This window comes from Lycorma delicatula, chromosome 4, assembly GCF_047948215.1.
Source record: "Lycorma delicatula isolate Av1 chromosome 4, ASM4794821v1, whole genome shotgun sequence".
NCBI lineage: Eukaryota > Metazoa > Arthropoda > Insecta > Hemiptera > Fulgoridae > Lycorma > Lycorma delicatula.
In genome coordinates, this window is record NC_134458.1 from 74,436,803 (window position 1) to 74,459,550 (window position 22,748).

Genomic DNA, 22,748 nt, shown 5'->3' on the forward strand with positions numbered 1-22,748 from the left:
GATCGTGGATACCGGTGTTCTTTGGTGGTTGGGTTTCAATTAACCGCACATCTCAGAAATGGTCAAACTAAGACTCTACAAAACTACACTTCATTTACACTCATACATATCAACCTCATTCATCCTCTGAAGTATTATCTGAAAGGTAATTACCAGAGGCTAAACAGGAAAAAGAAAGAAAGAAAGGTCACTCTCAAAAGTAAAGACTATTTGGATATAATAAAGACTAATTTTTATAAGAAATATCACAATTCAATATCTTTTTACTTAAACTGTGCAACTTAGCATACTTTTCTAATTTTATTTATTTATTTACATATATTAATACGAGTTTATTACACTCGATTACATGTGCTAGGTAATTTTCAATATGTCTTTCTGTGATCTTTAGGTATTGTAGGTATGTTGAGCAGTCTGTCAATCATGCTTCTAAAAAATTAAAGTTTGTGTATAATTAGGTTGTGTATAAGTGTTTCTGTCATTAGTTTTCTGTTTATTTTGAACGAAACTGTATTTTTATTGGTTCCTTTTTTGTGATGGTGATGTCAAAAAAATATTTTTTAATGTGTTTATACTTTACTATGAATTTTTATTTTATTTATTTATATTTTAGTTGGGTCATATATATATATATATATATATATATATATACACCAATTTAAATATTCATTTATATATATTTATAGTAATTGATTAAAAAATATGTTAAATCTGAACAATGTCTGTTCAGCTTAGTATTTTGGTGTACTTATATATACTTAAATATGTCATACAAATACATTAAAAAGTGATTTTGTGTTTATTTGTTTAAATTACTGTGAAAAACTATGAGTATTTGTCAGTGTTGATTTCCCTATTCTGTAGCATAGATTGTATTGTAGGATTTTGTTGATGAGTTTGATGAATTTCATCATGTATGACTGTTTTATTAGATTTATTATTGTATAGTTAAAGGATAGTTGAAAATATGGTTGAAAATATTTTTGAATGATTAAAAAAAAATTTCCTTATAGTTTAGGAAAACAAGTACTCTTGTTTCAGTTTGTAATCAGAACTGAATTCATCATTTTGTATAATATTTAGCTCTTTATGAAATTTTATTATTAGTATATAAATATTTCTGAAAAAAAATGTTAAAATATACTGAGGTCTCAAAAAATTATTTAATATAATAATTATTAATTATTGTTTTTAGTTGTTTATTATTTCTCTGAGGCATATAATACACATTTCAAAAATCACTGTTGGATTCAGCAGTGTACTAGGAAGAATATTTCACATCTGCGTGGTAACAGACTAAGGATATAACATCTTAAAATTACTTACATTTCACATTTATATGATTTAGTGACAGTTTATAGTGATGCATTAAATTGCATAAATGACTAAAGTTTTTCAAATATGTCTTCTGTGGCTTATTATATATAGACTGAAGAAAATGATCAAACAAGTACAACTGGATAAAATTATAAAGTAAGAATTTTATTTGATTAGTAAACGTGTGCCTAGATTGGTGGGTTTTGAAATGTTATATTAAAGAAATGCAGATTTTTCAATAGTTATGAAGAAAAAATTAGATATAGTTTATGCTAGACTGGAAAAGTAATGTGATATCTATTATATTGTATTTTACAAGGAATATGAGGTCAAACTTTGCCTGATAAACACATTATCCATTTGTTGATACAATTACAGATTCATAAAACAATACCCTTACAAGACCATAGGAAGAGTTGCCCACCTCAAAAGATGAAGTAAGGGAACAGCTGGTCCATTTACTACTTGCTTCCTAATCCTTCTAGAAGAAACCATTTTGACAGCCAACTCAGTTATCACAATTATTATCCAGGGGTAAGGAAAGCCTAGAGGAAAGGATCATCAATCTAAATATATTATGCCTTGTGAAAGATTATGTTAGTCTTCTGTTTTGCATAAAATTAAAAAAAATTGTATGGTATGATTAATTGAACAATTGGTTTCTTTCATTAAATATAGATTGTATTTTCATTTTGGGTTAGTATTCTGATTATTTTATGTAACGGAAAAAATGATGATGACTTGAGCTGTGACAGCTGTGACATTAACACAAAGAAACTTTAAAAGTGGTAAACATATCAGCAATGGTAGTCTTCAAGGAAGTGTAAATAGAGTTTCATGTGTTGTTAAGATTGTATTTAGTTGAGAAAGGTAAAATTATTATTTCTTTTGCCATTATTAATCAGAATTTTACTTAGTAATAAAGGTAATTTAGAGAGAAGATAGTATAAGATTCTATTAAAATAAGTTTTTATACTAAAAGATATTTAGTATGATAAAAATAAACATGATGCTTTTGAGAGAAAAATTTGTGCAGAGTTAAAGAGCTATGTTTATGAATACATCTGATAATATCATATATATATATATATATATATTTGAGTTAAATATTTGGGTATAATTACAATTTATGAAAAAAAAAGTATGGATTCTGCAACACCTGAAATGTCTTCAGGAAGTAGTATAGCGAAAATAAAAATTTACAGTACAAATAATTTGTCAATAGTTAAGATAAGTTTAATCAGTCAGATCCCATAGATAATAAAAAAATGAAATCAGTTTCAGCTTTGTTGAGTAACTGTGCATTGTTGTCATCTTTTAGTTTATGAATTTAGTACTCAAATCTTATTTGAACAAAAGAAAGAGATATTTTTTTCTTTTTTTGAAATTTATTACTACTATGTTCAGCTGTGTCAAATTAATAGGAATTTACTTACAAATTAATATGATAATTTACTTTTATATAAAAATCTGAAATTTTTTTTTAAGTACACGTTCTCATGTTTTTGGGCATTTCTCATTTGAAATAGTCAAATAAATAGTAAATAGAGTTTGCTTATCAATTCACTGTATTATTTTGTCATTTATAGCATTGTTAAGTTAGTAGGAAACAATGATTGAAAAACTAATGTAATAACTTTTGTGTAATTTTAGAAATATCATGTGCAATTTTGACAAAAATGGCCATGGTATTGAATTTTAAAGTAAATCTTTGGGTACTTCCTAAAATCAATCTTAGAAGTCTAGGGTACTTCCTGACGTAACATCCATGAATAGCTAATTACTCTATGAATTCAGCACCACATTGACTAGATTTACTGACTACTAATTATTTCAGTTTATTTATATTTAATAATTATTATTCTAATTATTATTACTCTTGATGCTATTAATGAAGTATTAAAAATGATGTGTCTATAAATTCATGGTAAGGATTTCAAGTAGTTTTTTGTGTAATGAAATTTGATATTGTATGAAATTGGCATTAGATTGAAGAACGCTTGCACAGTTCTGTGGTTGTTGTGAAATTATTTATGAGCTTCATTGTAGTTCACTATATTCAGTACTCTAATTCATACTCAGCATGACCTTGAAAATCAGGAGTGATTAGCTTTTGTAATTTACTTTTCTGAGTGTTATTCCTTTCTTGAAGTGATTCCTTAATAGATCCACACTGTTCATTAATTGTTTAACATATCTGTAGCGGTAATAGTGTATGTATCTATGGTGTTTCTCTCTTTTTCCTGTTTAGCTTCTGGGAATTACTGTTCAGGTATTACTTCAGAGGATGATATGTATGAGTCTAAATGAAGTGTGGTCTTTTACAGTCTCAGTTCGACCATTCCTGAGATGTGTGGTTAACTGAAACCCAACCACCAAAGAACACCGGTGTCCATGATCTAGTATTCAAATCTATATAAAAGTAACTGCCTTTACTAGGACTTGAACTCTGGAACTCTCAACTTCCAGATCAGCTGATCTGGGAAGACGCATTCACCACTAGACCAACTTGTATCTATGGGTCTTGTATCTATGGTTTGGAAATTATCGATTTACGAGATAAATTTTATCAATAAAAGATGGCCAGACGGCATCAGATAAATTAAGAGGAGCATCACCTTTTGTAGTTGGTGATGTCAGTTTGGGACACTGTATAATTTTAATGTATAAGAAACTTTAACAACACTCAAAGCAAAGAATTGCCAAGCTATTATGTCTTCAGTCCTATTTCTAATTGTTGGCCTAAAATGGAGTGCTGATTAGATATCCAGCTAGCTACCAATGCTGTGCACACTACACTACACTTGAATAAATAGATTCATGTAAAATTGTTAGGATTGTTGTCTGATGACATTAATAAATTCATTTAGAAATCCAATCATGGTTTTATGGACTTTGTATTTATATATAGTAAATTGAAACTATTCAACAACAGTAGTTTTGATTTCTTATGTATTGCTTGCTGAAAGCACTGACACCACATTTCTCTTTTCAGTCAAATAGTGTTAACTTAAAATTTTGTTTAAAGTAGACATTTATTAATATTGAATTACAAACAAATAAAGAGCAATAATAAATTATTAGGGAGATAAAATCTTTAATAGAAAAAGCTGAAAATCATTTATAAAAAATGTAAATCTAAAACTACGATATGATTTTTTATGATTTATGCAAATCATGATTGTACCGGTATATACAGGTTAGAAAATAAAATGTAACATAAGATTTTTATCTTTTGCAAATAGATTGAATTACAATTCTTCAAACCAGTACTTAGGATTTTTAAACGATTAAGCTTAGCAGTAATTTCTACATTGCATCTAGGTCCATTTATTTGTCATAATACATTTTATTCTTGTGTGAGGATTACTCAAAAAATTTCCAACAATGTATTTTAAAAATCAGTTAGAGTAACATTAATGAACTTAATAGAGTTAATCAGTTCAGTTTAAAAATTATAATACCAGGTAACTTATGTAATTTTGAATTATCAGAATTTTGGATTATAAAAACCATTCAATTATTGTGGAATTCCCAGATTATCAGATTTAAAAATAAGTAGGGGTAATAATTTAACTAAAATTAAACAAAGCAAGTTAAAGATTAATTTTGAAAAAGTTATAATTTATAATCATACTAAGTATAATTTATAATCATATTCTGAACATGTAATCTAGTTAAATTTTATGCATTTAATTGAAAAAAAATGAACATAAGTTACCCAGTTTATTCATTTAATTCTCTTTAATCTTCTCTATGCTCAAATTTCAAATGCTTCCAGCCCTTTTTTGCCCCTTTTTGTAATCTCTATGTGTCACATCCACCTATAAATACAACTCTGTATAACATTTCACACAATGCTTCTATTTTAATTTTGTATTACTACAATGTTGCTCATATGCCTTTCTTTCTTACGCATTGATAACTGTACATTTCTACTGAAGGCTTCATTGACTGTTGCTATTACGATTTTTATTCTGTTTTCATTTTTGCAATCTTCTATACGTAATAAAATTTCAATTTTCTTACATAATACTTTTTTACCTGCACTGTTTCACTTCTTCAGTTTTCCCTCTTTTTGTAGACATTTATTTGCTTATTGTATTTTCTCAGTACTTTGGTTCTCTTAATGTTAATTTTCATACAATATTCTTTTACATAATGTCTTATGGTTCTGAAATCTACTGATTCATATAAACACACCAGATCCAACATCACCTAAATCATTTTCAGTCTTTTTCTCAGTCATTTTTGATCACAGCTTCAATACATATATCAAAAAAGATGGGGATAGGCAGCACTCTCAGCTTACCCCTGTTCCAAGATCAAACCACTCAGTTTGTATATCATTTGTTTTCTTTTTCTGATTTAGGTATTTTTTTTTAAATTTATCGTCTATCTTTCCAACCTACTCTTTGACTTTTCTATGTTTCCTTTAAGAGGAATATATGTAAATATTTTTAGCTTCAGTAGATTGTTGAAATCACACTTAAATCAGAAATGATCAAATTCAGGCAATGTATTAATTCATTCATTCTTTTTCATGTGCCAGTATGTGGGAGAAAATTAAATTTACCATTTGGTCTACTTGTGAGAGCTTGGTAGAGAAAGTTTTTTTATGTATCATAGGATGCTGTTGAACAGGGTAGCATAATCACCAACTTATATGTTGCAGTATTCGATAGTTTCATTCAATTGTTACACTTTCTAAGTAGGATGCCTTTGAATAAAGTTATAGAGTTTCAATGCATTTTTTAACATTTAATTTAATCATTATTTTTATATGGAAACTTATAGAATTAAACAAAATAGTTGTGACAATTGTTATGAATATTATCTGCAATTTAAATATTTAAAATTAATGAATTGTGGACTTACCATGCAACTGACATATTTCTTCAGTAACATTCATATTTCAGTATTATTTTAAAGAATGTATGATCTATATAATATAGTCAAGAGAAATTTAATCAGATAAAATGCGGGTACCCAATACATTATTAAAGAATTGTTACTTACTGTGATGAGGTGGAATTAGATAATAGATTACTGTCAATTGGCTGTCATCATATGGAGGTCACTTATTTTTTATTTCTCACTGATATTTTTTTCCTGATATAATCATAGCATGAAATTATTACTTTTATGTAGCAACTAATATAATGGAAAAGATAACATCTATTTTAGTAAATGTTTTCCATAACTATTAATGCCTTTAAAACTAATGAATCAACAAAGCAGCGATAGACCAGCTACCTAACCTGTCTTTTCATCTCATTCTATTTGTAAAAATATCACAGGTGTGTAATAGAATGTTTACAGAAAGATAACATCCAATAAAATATTTGTAACTACTAAGCTATTGAAGAAATGTTACCCCCCGCCCCCATAATAATATGAGAACAGATTGTTCTGATCACCCATTGAGGCTGGAACACTAACTTTCTGATCCTACATTTCTGAGATTTATTTTTTATGTTGATTTAAAACAACATTAATTTATAGATTTTAAATAAAAGTAATAGAATTTAGCAAAATAGCAACTTTATTTTTTTTTTAGAGTTGAAATCTGCAGTTTCACATTTTGTTTATTTTGAGAAAGGAATATTTTCTCATATTATGTTATATATTTTTTATTACTTATTTTTTAGCTACATATTATCTGTTACTTCATCCGTAAATGTTTTCAAAGGGAATCTTTCATTATCATAAGTAAAAAATAAAAATAAACATCTAAAATTAAAATATTAAAACTGATCTGTTTTTAAAATTCAGTTGATTACCATTAAAGACAAAAATTTAGTTGTAATTTTTTATTCTTATTGTTTATTTTAATTTAACTTTCTCTTTATTTCTGATGATAAGTTTACCCTTTGAGAACATAAAGCTAACATATAATATGAAGTTGTTTAGTTTTTAATAAGTAGCAGAAAATTAAATAAAATGAGAGGAGGAAATATTAATGATCTTATATGTATTGCAAATTTATAAATTCAAGATAAATGAAAATTTAATCGTTCGACTAACTCAGCAGACTTTCATATCTTTGTTTGTGAAAATATAATAAGTAAGCTTTAAAATCTGTACAAAGGATAGAGCCTGAATTTTCAGGAAATTATTATTGATATACTGGTACTCTACAGTCTGTTAGGTTTCATTGACGTCTCGTATGAATTTATTTCACAAATACTGCAGTTTTCTTTAGTTCATGTTTACCTTCTGTTGTTACTAATTAATGAGTATTAGGATTTATGATATTTTAAATTAATGTTTTATACTTTTGTCTATTGTTTTTAAAGTGCATTAACTTTTCTTTATTATTCCTGCATTCATTCTGTTGAACAACTGGGTTGGAAAGATTTTCTGGAAGAAAATAATGTAAACATTTATTTATCTGAAGCTGTTTACTAATTATTATTTCTTTTAAATAATGAAAAATAAAATATTTTTTTATATAAAAGTAATAAACATACTTGTTCTTAATATATACCAAATGACCTTATGAGTGTAAAATTGAATGAGTTATTGATTAACCTGAGAGAGAGAGAGAGTGAGAGAGAAATAGAGAGCAACTTTTACAGTATTCTTGCAGGTTAGTTCTATCTATTTCATAATACGAGTACCATTTAAAATTACACTTACTTCATAGAAATGTTTAATTTTATGCATGATGTGTAAAATATTGAAATATTTTAATGTATTAAATGCATAATATGTGTAATTTTAAACTAGTTTTGAAACTGAGAATGTCAGAAGTGGACTCTGTGAAATTAATTCATCTAATTTTACAATCTTGATAGTTTGATTTGCATTTAATTAAACTGTATTAAGTAGATATTGGATTGAATTATTAAAAATAAATCTTTCTAAATTAATAAATTTAACATAATAGTAATATATTAGGATTTTATTTTGTTGAACAAAATAATACAATGTGATGATATGTAGAAGTATTTTAGGGTATTATTGTAAGCTGTTGTCATTTCCAAGTACATTGTTGCTGATGTAAAGTTTGATTACTGACATTAGTAAGTGAATGTAGTAGATTGTTGGTATGTGGTTTTCAGGTGGTGTTCATCACAGTTGTAATATTCTATGGCTGTGTAGCTATTTCACTCTTGTGTTCCTCAGCATTTAACATATTTCCTTCAAACTTCTTATGAATATTCAATAATTGTTAAGTGATATATGTTAATGTCTTAAGTTAAATAAGTTTATTTTTTATATTAATGGAGTCCAAAGGTTTTGCATAAAATCTTTTATATATTACTGTTTTTACACAGCATAGTTTTGTCTATTTGCAGTATATTGAATACGTCTTACTGAGAGTAGTCAGTTTATGTTAATAATTGTTTTAAACTATAAAAAGATGTTTATTCTATTTAAAAAACAACATTCTCTTAACTTTTGATTGCATTTACTTATTATGCTAACAATGCTTTATCTGCTTTGCTACTATTACTTACAGAGTTTCAGGTTATTACAGCCACCACAAAGATAACAGAACCATTGTGCTTGTGGTCACCCATACCTAGGAGTGGAATGAACATTCTGTTAAAATTAAATTTTTGTTGTTATAATATAAAAATATATTTATAGTTAGTATCTAGCAGTATACAAATTAAAATAATGAAATTAATCGACTTATAAATACAAAAATAAAAATAAAAAATAATCAAATGTATTATGATATTGTTCTGTTAAAAATGTTTACTATATTAATCAACTCTACTACATTCCATTTAGTTGATACTACATCAAACCATTCAGATTAGGACATATAAATTTTGCTGTCCATTTGATTTTAGTTTCCAAACACTCTAGAATCTTAAATTATATATGTTCTAGTTCTAATAAAATTGGAAGCATAATTTATTTGCTACCTTTAACATGAAATAAATAAATTTTATAAAGTTCATTTTTTAAATAGTATTAAATAATCTACTGTAATCAGTTCTGAAATATTGCTTTGTATATTTTTAGTTGCTTTGTCATATGTCTCTTCTTTATTTTGTAGTTCTGTCTTTCATTTATTATAATACATTTTATCATTTGGATTGTGTTTTTTTTATGAATTATTGTAAAACTTGATTTATTTTTTTTGTAAATTCTAGAATACATATAATCATTGGTGATTGTATTTTAGCATTTAAACAGTTAGAAAAATATTATTTTTAACCTAACAGTATCACCACATGCAACTATAAAACAGTACTTATAATGAATGTAATAAGTTAAAATACTCAGAATTGTTACCGTTTAAATATAAACTGGGTAGTACAGGCCTGAATTAATATTATAGAAGTCTTTACAAGCACTGAAATAATTGCATATACAAATGTGTTTTGTAAAGTGAGTCTATAACAAATTGTTAGCAGTAGTGTGATATCAGCATGGTGATATTAGACATAAGTGAAAAACAGTAAATATGATAGCTACTAACTACTACAAGCATATGTTTTCTATTTGCTCACATATCTACACTTAGATATCAGTTAATGTGGGTATATTACAACTTGTGGTATTCAGTATCATCTGATAAACTTGTTTTTAACGATAATAATTTACATTCTCACTTTAGTTATTTTGTCATTTTGAATTTAATTAATTTAAATTTGTGTATAAATACATATATAACCTAACTTACTGATTAAAACTCCTATTGTTTCATTATATATTGGCTACAATTTGAAGAATAATTTTTAAGATAAAAAGTTGTTTGTTTTATGTAGGAATGTCAACATATTATCTAATAAGCATGTTTTATTTCCTATTCTATTATTTTTTGTTTACTGTTTTGCATAACATAAATATTGCACATCTTTTAAATTAAAGAAATCTTATAGAAATTTACTGCATAACTATATATAGATATCTTTTTCATTTTATCATTTATTTCTTGTTAATTTTTTTCTAGTAGATTAATTTTAGTATTTTAGGATATTATAACCATAATGGGCATCCTATAGCCATTTGCCCTTAAAATTTCAATTTGTGTGTGCGCGCGCGCGTGTGTATGCATGTGCTGCATGCCTGCATATATAATTACCTTTTCATCATAAACTTTTCACTTTGATAATTTTTAACAAAAATATAACTGATTGTACTCTTACAGATAATACTTCTGAACATACATTTTTATTAAACTTAGTGCATGTGTTTTATATTTTAAATCATAGTGATTATATATTATGATTACTGCTATTAGTGTATGAAAAAGACACTTTTAATATGACTGTCTTTTTTTCATAATTTTTATCTCATTTTTGTTCTTGTTCTGTTGAAGAATGTAGGATGGATGAAAGTACACAAACTTTTAGAACATTTGTTTACTCAACAATTGAATCATAGTAATGATAAGTTATTTACTTGATTTCCTTTCATTCTTTGAGTGAACATTTTCAATACATTTCCTAAATTAAACTGCATGTTTTATTTTATTAACTTCTACTTGTTTTGTAAATAAATAAATAAATAAATAATTTGATATAAAAATTTTAATAAAAAAGGAAAGTAATAATCTTCATTAATACTTATATAAATCTCCTACTAATTAAAACAGCACTCATACATGCATTCAACTCAGGATATATTTTATATGTTAATTAGCACGAACAAAGTAGTTTTAACTTTTGTAAACTTAAAGCATATTTTATTAAACATAACAACCAGAAATATAGAAAATAAACTGAAATAACTGCACTCATCTAAACATTCATCCACGGCTATGAAGAATGAATACAACCACTACACATTTAAAAAAACTACAGAACACAATAAAATATTAACCACAATGTATAGGTTTAACTTATATACATAAAGATCACATACAGAGCTTGATCAAACATTATGATATACATTACAATATACTAAATTTGATAAGGAGAATATAATATTTAGAGAAAAACACTATTTGTATCAAATATACTGTATGACTACTTATTTAATATTGTTTGTTGCTGGTTTAAAACACTGCTATTAAAAGCAACTCTGTAATATCATTCATAAAAGAGTTGCACAATAGTTCTGAAAAGTTTTCTGAATGTGTACATAATATTTTTGTTTGTTTAAAATGTGAGTTGTTAGTTAAATTTATTTTAAATAATATGAATAGTGTTTGTTCTTATTTTTATATCAATGCAACCACCAAAATGTATTTTAAAGATTATTTAGTTTCTTGTGTGTTACACAAGTAGTATTTTTTCACAGATACCTTCATATTTAGTGTACAAGAGATTTTTTAGATTATAAATTACAAAACTAATTTGCTGATTAAACATTTTAGAAATTTATTTTTGCCATTTTTAAGGCTGTCAAGAATTGTACAAATGTTTAAAATGTAGTATATTTTTGTTTTTAAATATTATGACAGTGACCAGGATTTAAGTTATATAACTGCTGTCATTAGTTCTTATTTTATGTTTGAAAGTAAAATACCTGTATTAGGTTTATATATTATTAGGATTATTTTCTTGGAAGTGCGTAATGATTCTTTTTATACATATGTATTTACCAAAAAAATACTCTAAAATTTTAAATAGATTGCAATGAATAATCTTTATATTAAAAATTACAATATTATTTTTTTTTAAATGTGTTGTGCACTTTCTTGTAATTTCTCGGTACTTATGTTTATACAGTTGTTATGTGGGTAAAGAGAACTAATTTTAATTGTTAAGTTGAAGATTTTCCTATTCTTGGCAGATGATTTCAGTTACATCTCCAGTATTCATTTTTTTGGTGGTTGGGTAAACAATATGCTATTTACTAATTAATTATTTTAAAAAACACAAAATTTATAGATCCGGGTTAGATGGTTAATCTGTATCCTTACAACATGATAGTTCTATAACACCTGGAACACGTCAGGGAATAAAGTAAGGATGAAATGCCCATAGCAGAAGCAACATACAATACACCAGTTCCCATAGATCACCAATGTTAACAAAAATTAGGGCAGTTTCACTGCATGCTTTTTGCATTCATAAGTGGCTTATGATCATATTAGTCAGTGCTATTAAAAAAAAAAAATAATTGTGTAATAGCTGCATGGCATGAATTTTAAAATCACCATCGATTTTGTCATTATGATAAAATAATGTGAGCAAACAATTCAGGACATAGTTTGATAATTGTGAAGGAACAGGTTCACTAAAGTAAAGGAAGCATATTGAACCAAGAAACACTTTGAAAATACCAATTACTGATAAAGCAGAGAAGTTACAGATTCTGCAGAATTTTGCTAGCTGTCGTTCTGCAATATTAGGTTTGTCTCAATGCTTTTAGAATATTTTTTTAAAGATTTTCATCGTTATTCATACAAGATTCAAATAAAACATGTATTGAAGTCTGTTTGTTAATGGTACATAATTATTTTTTGCTGTAAGCTTTAAACTAAAATAGATGAAAGGGAAAATTTTATCAACAATTTTTGAATGTATGATGAAAAAACTTCATGCTTCTGTCTCTGTGGAATTGTGAAGAAACAAATCTATGATTACTTGACTGAGGAGAATCTTTGTCTCTTACATTATTGTTCATTAGATAGTGAATAAACTACAATATGGTTTGCATTATCATCTAATGTAATGGATCATAGTTTTTGAGGCTAAAAATTATATAGCCTTATTTGATACTTCTGACAGACACATGAATATGGCTGGTACACTTTTTCAGCAATCAGCTGTGGTATTTTCTACTAATGAGTCAGCTTCATTTCAATAAAATGGAACAACTGCTCATACAGCAAGTAGATAAATGACTGGTATGATATCTGTTTCAAAGTGCATTATTTCCAGGAATAAGATATACCTTGGCCTCTTTGATTATCAGAACTAACTGTTTACAGTTTAAAGGGAATTTATTCCCTGTATAATTACACATATATAATTATGGAAGTTTACAAAAACATTCATAGTATATTGTTTATGGGTTACACTGTTATTATTTTGTTTATAAGAGTATGTCTGTACCAGCATAAATATTTTGAGTATTTATGTGAGCAATATCTGTACACAGATTTGTTAAAAAAATTATCATCAAATAGTTATTGACCTCTTTGGTAGAATGGTAGTTTCTACCTTTTATCCAAAACGTTACAGGTTTAAATCCTAGTCAGGTGTATTACTTTTCATGTGCTATAGAATTTCCATATCTTATTCCCAAATAGCAAGTTGAAAGCTTATGTGATAAATAAGCTTTCATCTTTAGCTTTAGATGAAGTAATTTCATTTAAAAATATAATTATTATGAATATATTTGTTTGCGCAGTATCTTGTTTTATACCAACATGTTCTCTTCTTTATCATATCTATCTTTGTTGTAAGTTATAAAATTTAATTATTTTATTAATATTAGTTGTAGTTTGCATAATAAAACATGTTATTTTTCAGCATTTTATTTATTTACCAGTATTTAAAGCTTAGTATTAATTTATAACAATTTTTTTTTAAAAAAGTAAAGAATGTGTGGTACAATAAACACCAGTCATTGTTGCTTTCTCTAAGAATAAAGATGTTCTCTTAAAATCTAGATCCTTAGGTGATCATAGTAAAGATTTCACTAGAAGGACCAAGCACTACCTGAATTTTGATGGATTTAAAATCCTTATCTGCAATAGTTTATGAAGTGAAGATTGAAGAAGGCAAAATAATAATAATACAGTACTTCACTTTCCTTTGTGAGCCTGGTATCCTGGCAACCTTGCTTCTCTGTAGATTGATTATGCTATTTTCAGGAGTGACTTGCTTCAGTTTTTCCTACAACTGTTATGGTTATGACTTTTAACTAATAACAAAAAAAAAATCTAATGAAGTAAATTGTTTTTCATCATTAAGAAAAACATTAATAAACAAAAATGCCTTTTCCAAATCTACTGAATAATGATATTTGTTTATCTAGTCCCATCATGATGTAAAATACCTTGATTAGAGGCAGTCCTGTGGGTTTATTGTGCCCTTTTTTAAGCCCACTTTTCATTATCCTTCATTCATATTTTCTTGGATAGGTACCATGAGAATTTTTCCAGTTACTTCCTAATTGAAAATTGTACTAAAAACCAAACCATTGAACAAGATGTTTATCATATAAATGTTCACCTCTTACTCCAAATGCATTATAGTATTAATTGTTAATTACAATTATCAAATCTTCTTCTTAATGAACTGTCTGTTATCAAATTGTTGGCGACTACCTGGATAATTATAACTCCGTCACAGTTGACTAGAATAAAGAGCAGATTGATCTGGAAAGCCACTGCATTAAATTCTTCAATCCCAAAATATTTTTACTCTGAACCTTGGCTTCCCATATTTTTCCCTTGAGGCATAAGATGTGGAAGCTGATAATTTCTTTGAATGTTTCATCACTGTTGCAGTGTACCTCGACAGTTTTCCTTTTAACAATCTGTCCTTTTAATAGACAGTTAGCAGCTATCTCTGTTGCTAACATCCAGCTTTTCAGTGCATCCTCATCACAAAATTTATCTCCTCAGCTAATCATCAGCAATCTTTGATCATGTCGCATCTCAAAGGTATCAATTTTCTTCAACAATACTTTTGATAAAGTTCAAGTCACAACACCATCCAGCTCCATAGAGAAAATTTAGCAATAAATAATTTTCTTATTCAACCACTTAAATTGTGTCTTCCTTCTGAACAATCATTCACAAAAACAGCTGATCTGGTATTTTCTATTCCATAGTTTATTTTTCAGTAGTGATTCCAATTGTCATACAAGCACCATCCCAAATATATAAACTTGTTACTTCCAACAGGAGTTTACAAATAAAAGGCCATAAAACCTATTTAGCTTAATAAATCAGTCAGTCATAATATGAATTAATTACAAACATGTTTAAAATCATTTACATTAAGTTTAGTAAAATAATTTTTGCATTAAAATCATTCTTGTGTTTGAATGCATAATCTATTCTAAATTGTACATTCATTCTGTTTAAAGAAACAATAAGGTAATAAGATCATTCTCAAAATCTAATGCTGGAATTCACCATAAATAATTTGTGTTTTGGAAATAATACCCAAGAATGAAATAACCTCCTAACTGAAGTCCCATAGAAGGTAAAAGTTGTTAAATATTTTCCCTATATTCAAAAATTTTTAAATTTGTCAGAAATAACAGTATTATATCTTGACTACCGTGTAAAAAATTGAAAACCTCATTTAATGTTTTTCATTGGCTTATAATTACAGAGATGACAACCTAAGATAAAATCAACAGCCTGAAATATGTACTGTGTGCATTAAATAATGCAGTATCAGTTATCTAATATCTGTTAAACAATGTTTTAACTAATTTGAATTTACTAACCTAAAATTATTTATAACAATAATAAAAAAAATTGTAATAACATTTTTTATATAAATTTGTTTGAGTATTTTTAAAGAATGCATTTTTAACATAAGTAGTACATCCTGTTATAAACTGGTCTATTTGTTTTTACATAAAAATGTTTTTTCATAATAATTTATTTAAGTTTTTACTATTTCTAAATAGTCCATGGTTTTTGTGTAAACAATACTCTACTTTATGCATAAAATTTTATAATTAATTTATTACACATGTATGTATTTATTTATTATTACTGTTTGGTTCTACTTCAACATAGATAATTTTTCATTAATTTTTAACATTTTATGTTTTCTTACCTAAACTCATCACCACTGCATCAAAGTTGGCACACTTTTCTCTGTGTGTATGTACTCATATAAGTACTCTTTTTAATTTATATTTATTTATGTATTTTATATTAATGCAAGAGTTTTATCATTAAATTATAAATTAGAACTTTTGCTTATATTTATTGAAAGCATTTCAATAATTTTTCTTGTGGGTGTTTGTGAAGTTTTAGGGTGTTTGAATTATAATATAGATTTGATTATTTATATAAGTATGTTTATGTCAATCTGCTGGGTTCTTTACTGTATTTTCTTCATTTTTATGAATAAAAAATGTTTTCAGATGACCTAAGTGGTGAAATAGCTGTGCCTCCCAGTAAGAAGCTGGATGATTTGATACATTTGGCTGAACTTTGTGTTGATTTACTGCAGCAGAATGAAGAGCATTATGCTGAGGTAAGTTTTGCAGATAATATGAAAATTAATTTTTTTTTGTAAGTGTAATTACATTTCTATATTTTTTTGCTTAATCTAAATGCATTAAAATATACTGTATAGTTATTATGAATTGTAATTTTAGATTAAAAATTATTCCAAATTAATTGACATGTACTTGTGATCGCTTTATTTATGTACTTTTATTTATATAAACAATATCTTGTGTTTCATTTGTGTCTTATGAGCCCTGATTGGAGTAAGTCAAACCATCCATCTAATGTGTATAATGCATAGGGGGGATAAATATAGGGTTTTGGTATAAAATGTTTCTTCAATAAATAACATGCTAAATGAAATGTAATTGTTTAGCACACTACTGGAAGTATCAAAGCAAAGTCTTTGAAAGTGAGTGAGGGTTTCATCTCAGGGTAATTAGATTATTGATTCATTTCAAAGAGTGAATTTAAAATTTACAGATGTTTTGTGATTTTAGTTTAACAAATTGAAATACTTGAGTTTTCATCTTAAGTTATGATTTTAGTATTAAGTTATGATTTTTTATCACTTCTTAAACAACTTAACTTAGGGTTATTGAATTACATTTTTTCTGTTTGAAAAAACAAAAAAGTGAATTTTTTGAACATTCATTTGCTCATAGTCCAAAATGTTTGGAGATCAGTAATTCAGTTTAATAAGCTCATAAAATTTTACAACTTTTTTAAGTTGTTATTATCAGTTCTGAAATAGGGTACCATAACCTGTTTTTTGCATCCATGTAAATTTTAGGTGGTATGAACTGCTTTGGTCATTAGTCAATAATAAGTGTAAATAGCATACAGTGAAACTGCAACTAGTGTTTTAGTAATATATAAACATTGTTTTTAAAGTGGCTTTAACTTTGAGACATATCCTTGCTTCACATCCTTAAATTTCTGGAATGTATTCCTTGAACACTAGGTGTAATGGAACCATCACATTGTAAAGTGATGGAGGTTACAGATTTAGTGAAGACCCAGAAGGATAAACCTTTTGTTAAGACTATTTATCTGTCATGGAAAAGCAAAATAATATTAACATTTGATTTACTTACATCCATATTGCCATATTATTGGGTTTTTACTTTAATTGTTTATCAAACTCTGTATAGTCACTTCCCGATTATCCGAGATAATAACTGGGAAGAGGATCACAGATAATCCAAAAGTAATATTTAATAAAGTAATATAAGTTAAAATGACCTAATACTGTATTGCAGTACAGTATTTACTTGCACTATTATATTAAGGTATAATGGTAAATAAAAAAATAAAATATGGTAAATATATACTACACTATTATGTACCTGGTAAAAGTAATGTCCAGAAATTTATTCAAAATACGTATTAACATAAAACAAATTTTCACTATCACTAATACTGTTTGTAAATATCTTGTATATACAATAGTGTATGTACTATTTTATGCAATAAAAACATTTTACAGTTGTAATGCTTTATAAGATAACTTACTCCTAGGTTAAGATGTTTGCCAAGTAATAAAGAATGCTCATATTGAAACATACTTGAGTATGAAATAAACTTGCACTTTTCTGTGAATTTTTATTTGTAATTATGTGTTAAATGTAATGCTTTATGATTTCAAGAAACCATATACAACCTTTTTGATGATGCTGTTTTTTTTAATAGCATTTTTATAATGTATGTACAGAAGTTGATTAATTATTTTTAGTTATTATAATCTCTTTATAGCTGTGGATATTAAATAAGTACACTCTTTATTAAATGTATAATTGACTTCTTTGTTACTATAATTGTGTAGAATAACTTAGTCATTTCATCTTTTGTTTATTTTTTAACATAATACTCATAAAATTATGAATAGCATTTATTTACAATCTAAATGTGTAATAGATATTATCTATTATCAAATTTAATACAAGTTTATTATAGGTAGTTGTGTTACATTTCAAGAAGCAACATGCTGTTACTGATTTTATCCATAGTAAAATAAGTCTGAATCTATTCATTCAATGTATTATTTCCTATGTTGGTGTTCTTTTAATTTTATTGTTTGGATTTATTTACATGCGCATGCGTGCACCCAAACACACATGCACACGTGTGCGCACACACACATACATATATATATATATATATATATGTTTCAAAAAATTATTGAATGTATATATATATATATACATTCAATAATTTGAATGTAATAATTTTTTGAAAATTCAAATAATTCATTAACATATTGATTACTGTGTTAATAAAATTTAATATTTAATATTATATGAAATATAAACCACCAAAACACAGTAATTAGGTAAGTTAAATTTACCATATTAATTTTCAATAATCTATTTTCACAGGATCCCACATCTTCAGTTGGTAATGAATTCTATAACTACATTAAAACATATTTATTTTATAATTTGTCAATTGTCAAACTTGTTTTCTGTTTTAATTTCAAAAACTTTGAAATTTATTATGAATGTATATGCAAATTCTGGTATCAAGTACTGAAATGATGTAATATTTAAAATGTTTTAAATGTTATTATAATATTACATCATTCCAGTACTGGACAGCAGAATTTGCTTATACATTCATCATAAATTTAAAAGTTTTTAAAACAGAAAACAATGTTGACAAACTTAAAATAAATATGTTTTACTCATAGAATTCAATACCAACTGAAGATGTGGGATCCTGCGAAAATTGATTATTGGAAATTAATATGGTCAATTTAACTTATCTAATAACTGTGTTCTGGTGGTTTGTTTCTTATAATATTAAATATATATGTATATTTCTTGTGTAATTTACTTATTATTTAACTTAAATTCTGTGTGAATAATGAATTCTGCCTCAAATGTATGTTAAAATAACATATGGATAATAGTAGTATAAGTTCATAAAGTAGTATGGTCCATTAGTCAATATAGCATGGAGCATGTTTTTTAATGCTTTTATCTCAAGAACTGGATCTCATTTGGATATAAGTAAAAATGCAGAATAAAGTTTGAATATTTTTCTTTTAAATTCAGTTTGCTTATATTACAAACCCATTTCTTAGGGAATTTAAACTAATTGGGAGACCTGAAAATTTGATGTTAAGAAAATGTTATCATTCAACTTTTATTACTTTTTTATAAAAAAAGTGTGTGAATGAATTTAAAAAAAATAAACCATAAATTAAATAAAGAATGTAGGTTTAATAATAAAAGAAAGATTATTTTTAACAATATCTTCATAAACAGCAAAATAATTACAAATTAAGTTTTAATAAATCTTCCTGAAAACTGAATAAACATCATGTATGGTATGTATTTCATATGTTTTTAATAAGATTTATTTAATGACTACTCTGCAAAGTAAGAAAACTATCTGTCCCTTTATGGTCTCACATCTTGGGAAGTAGCTGCATTGAAATTAAATTGATCTAGGGTGAGAATAAATTGTAGCAGCCAAAGCCATATTATATTGATGGTTTCCTGTATATCATCAATATCTAAAGAACATTGAACACAGTTTTACTTTGGTCAGGTGACTGTATACTGTTACAGGTTGGTGTTGTTACTGTTTATTTATTGGTTGATGACCAATGGTTAGTACTATCTACAATTAAAAAAAGAATAATCTAAATTTATTGGCTCTATTCTAATCAGCGGGAAGACGAATAATCTTCTTGGTACTCTTGTATAAGTACTATTGGTTTGTGCAAAACCACTCTTTATATATGGTTCGGTTAAATTGTATCCCATTTTTTTTTTGTTAATCTATGAAGATGGAATATCTGTATACAATAACACCACCTGCTGTGGCTGTGCAGTAGACTTAAATGGAATGGCTTTTTATTCATGTTTATATCAGATACTACTAGGAACTGGAAGAAGTGGAATAATGGCATTTAAGTTTATAGAACCTCTACATGTGTTTAAAGCTAAATGCACCCGATTGATGTCTCCTGATATCACAGATGCTCTGCAAAAAAACATGTATCTTTTAGTGTGTTCCTTAATAAGTGTTGGTCACCTTTTTCACAGTTGTAGAACATCTACAATGTGTTTTTACTGTAGACTGGCACAAGGTGATTGTGTATTTTTATAGCTCCATACTTAATAAGTTAAAGTATAATTATGTGCTACAGATTTATGGTTTCATATGAAGAAAAGACTTTATATAATGTAATCTTTACATTTGTTGAATCTAACACCCTAGATTAGGGTGTTTGGCAAGCAACTGATTTTGTGTTAGTGTGTATGTGTGCACGCAATGTGCATTGTTGTATGTGATGCCTTATTTTCAGTTTGCCTGTATTTATGTTGGCTTCCCTATTTATGTTGTACCGATGTATCCACGTTCACATGCATGGTCAAATACATTTTGTGCTGATGCATATTTATCATCTGCGAAGAATTGTAACATCATATACTCAAAAACAGTTTACTTGGATGGTGAGAGGATGACAATCGCTTAGAAGATCTTACGATAGATTCTCTTAGGAGTGATCATCACTACAAAATGAGTTATAGAATAATGAAGCCGATCAGTGTTTACTTTTAACTACGGTATAGGTTTTACTTCACTTTTATTCAATGAAATATATTCTGTTGGAAATAGAAAATATTTGTTTTTGAGATGGTTTCCTGTTTAAATAACACCAGTTGAAAAAATGTTCACTCCTTTTATTTTCTATTCTTTGTTGAATACAGATATCACAAGAATTAATTTTTTATATAAAAAGTACTCATATTTTTTTGTTCAGCTTTCCTATTATCATTTATTACTAAGCTGGTTTTTTTGAGTTAAATTATTCCTTAACAATAATAATAATACTCCAGCTGAAAAAAATTGAATCGTTTTTACAAAATGTTTCTCTGCACACCTTTGCAGACATCCACTTTTGTAAATCTTAAAGCATATTATATTTAAACCAAGCTAAGTTTTTGAATTTTTGCCTTTTTTCGCTCAAATTTATACTTTACACGATAGGTGAGGGGTGATATGTGTATTTATACTTTAAAATAACATCATCTAAGTTTTTAATGTAAAGAGCTTAGTTTAGAAAAAAATCTGTAATTCTAAAAATCAGGGGATATTTTGCTGACAAATCCTCTGCTGTGTTCAAAAAGGTATAATATAAAGATACATTTTAAGGATCAGCTCAAAAATTGTTAAGTTTCATTATCCATATTACAGGTTACAAGAAGATATTAATTTTTGTGAAAGTTGGCTAATATGTATGATTCTACTTTCTTACTTTCAAACTGACTTTAATAGATGATAATTTATGAATAGTTCCTTTTTGTTGCTGTTAGACTATATTTTACATAAAACATTTTAATGTTAAATCTGCTGATGAGTATGTTGCGTTCTGTACTAAAATGATTGCTCTTCATTATTATGATTTCAAGAGGATGCAGTGACAGTTTATGTCACCATCTGATACTTATTGACTGTTTAAGTATGAATATTTCTAATGTATTTTAATTACATGAGATATGCCTAAAGCTTGCCCTCTCATCCCTGTTACCTGTTGAAAAAATGTACTGGGAGAGTAAATACAGTCTTATAGTGTGAATTTTAAATTTAGAACAAAAATAGTTCAAATCAGATTTTTACTTTCATATCCATGCGTGCACCCACACCCATCCAAACAAACAAACACACATACACACACACAAGCAGAGAGAGAGAGGTGGAGGGGGGTTAGATAGTGAGAAAGAGAGAGAGAGAGAGAGAGAGATGATAATATTGGCTTTAATGCTTATATTTAAGATTTGTTTTATACTATACTCATGTCAGCAAGTGATAAACTACAAGACATACCACAAATAGTAGTAAATTTTATTTAGTTACATTTGTTTTTATTTAAATACATACATATATTAAATTTTTAGTTGATAAATTATGACAGTGTCAAGATTAAAAGTATAGTTATAGTAATATAGTGCTTTCAGCTTCTGACAGTTTGTATTTGAACTTACATACATTTCCTTATTTGTGAATTATTCACAAAAGTTGTTTTCAAGTAGGTTGAAAATGTAGTAAGATTAGTTTTTGCTGGTTTACTAATTAGAATGTACAGTGTGATTTATTGTAAACAAATTAATTTTTATCTAAGAACTTCATAATGGTTAAAAATGGTTAGAAAAATAATTGAATTTAGAAAAGGAGAACAGCTTAATGGTTGATTAAATTATTATTGTAGTTTTTTAAAATTTGACAAAAAGTCAATAATTAGGACGTTTTAGAGGGTGTTCATTTTTTACTGTAATTATTATTATTTTATAAGTGTAATGATTAAATAATGTTTACTCATCAATTTATCCTGACTTTCAGTGTATGACAA

At 26.7% G+C, this 22,748-nt stretch overlaps 1 protein-coding gene across 1 annotated transcript in view; it reads left to right on the forward strand.

Annotated features, from left to right (window-relative positions):
- Cadps (calcium-dependent secretion activator 1) overlaps nucleotides 1–22,748 on the forward strand; it is a 310,167-nt gene that overhangs the window by 173,975 nt on the left and 113,444 nt on the right. Inside the window, exon 22 of the mRNA XM_075363363.1 lies at nucleotides 16,297–16,409. Coding sequence (XP_075219478.1) covers nucleotides 16,297–16,409 — 113 coding nt within the window. The remainder of the gene's footprint in view (nucleotides 1–16,296; nucleotides 16,410–22,748) is intronic.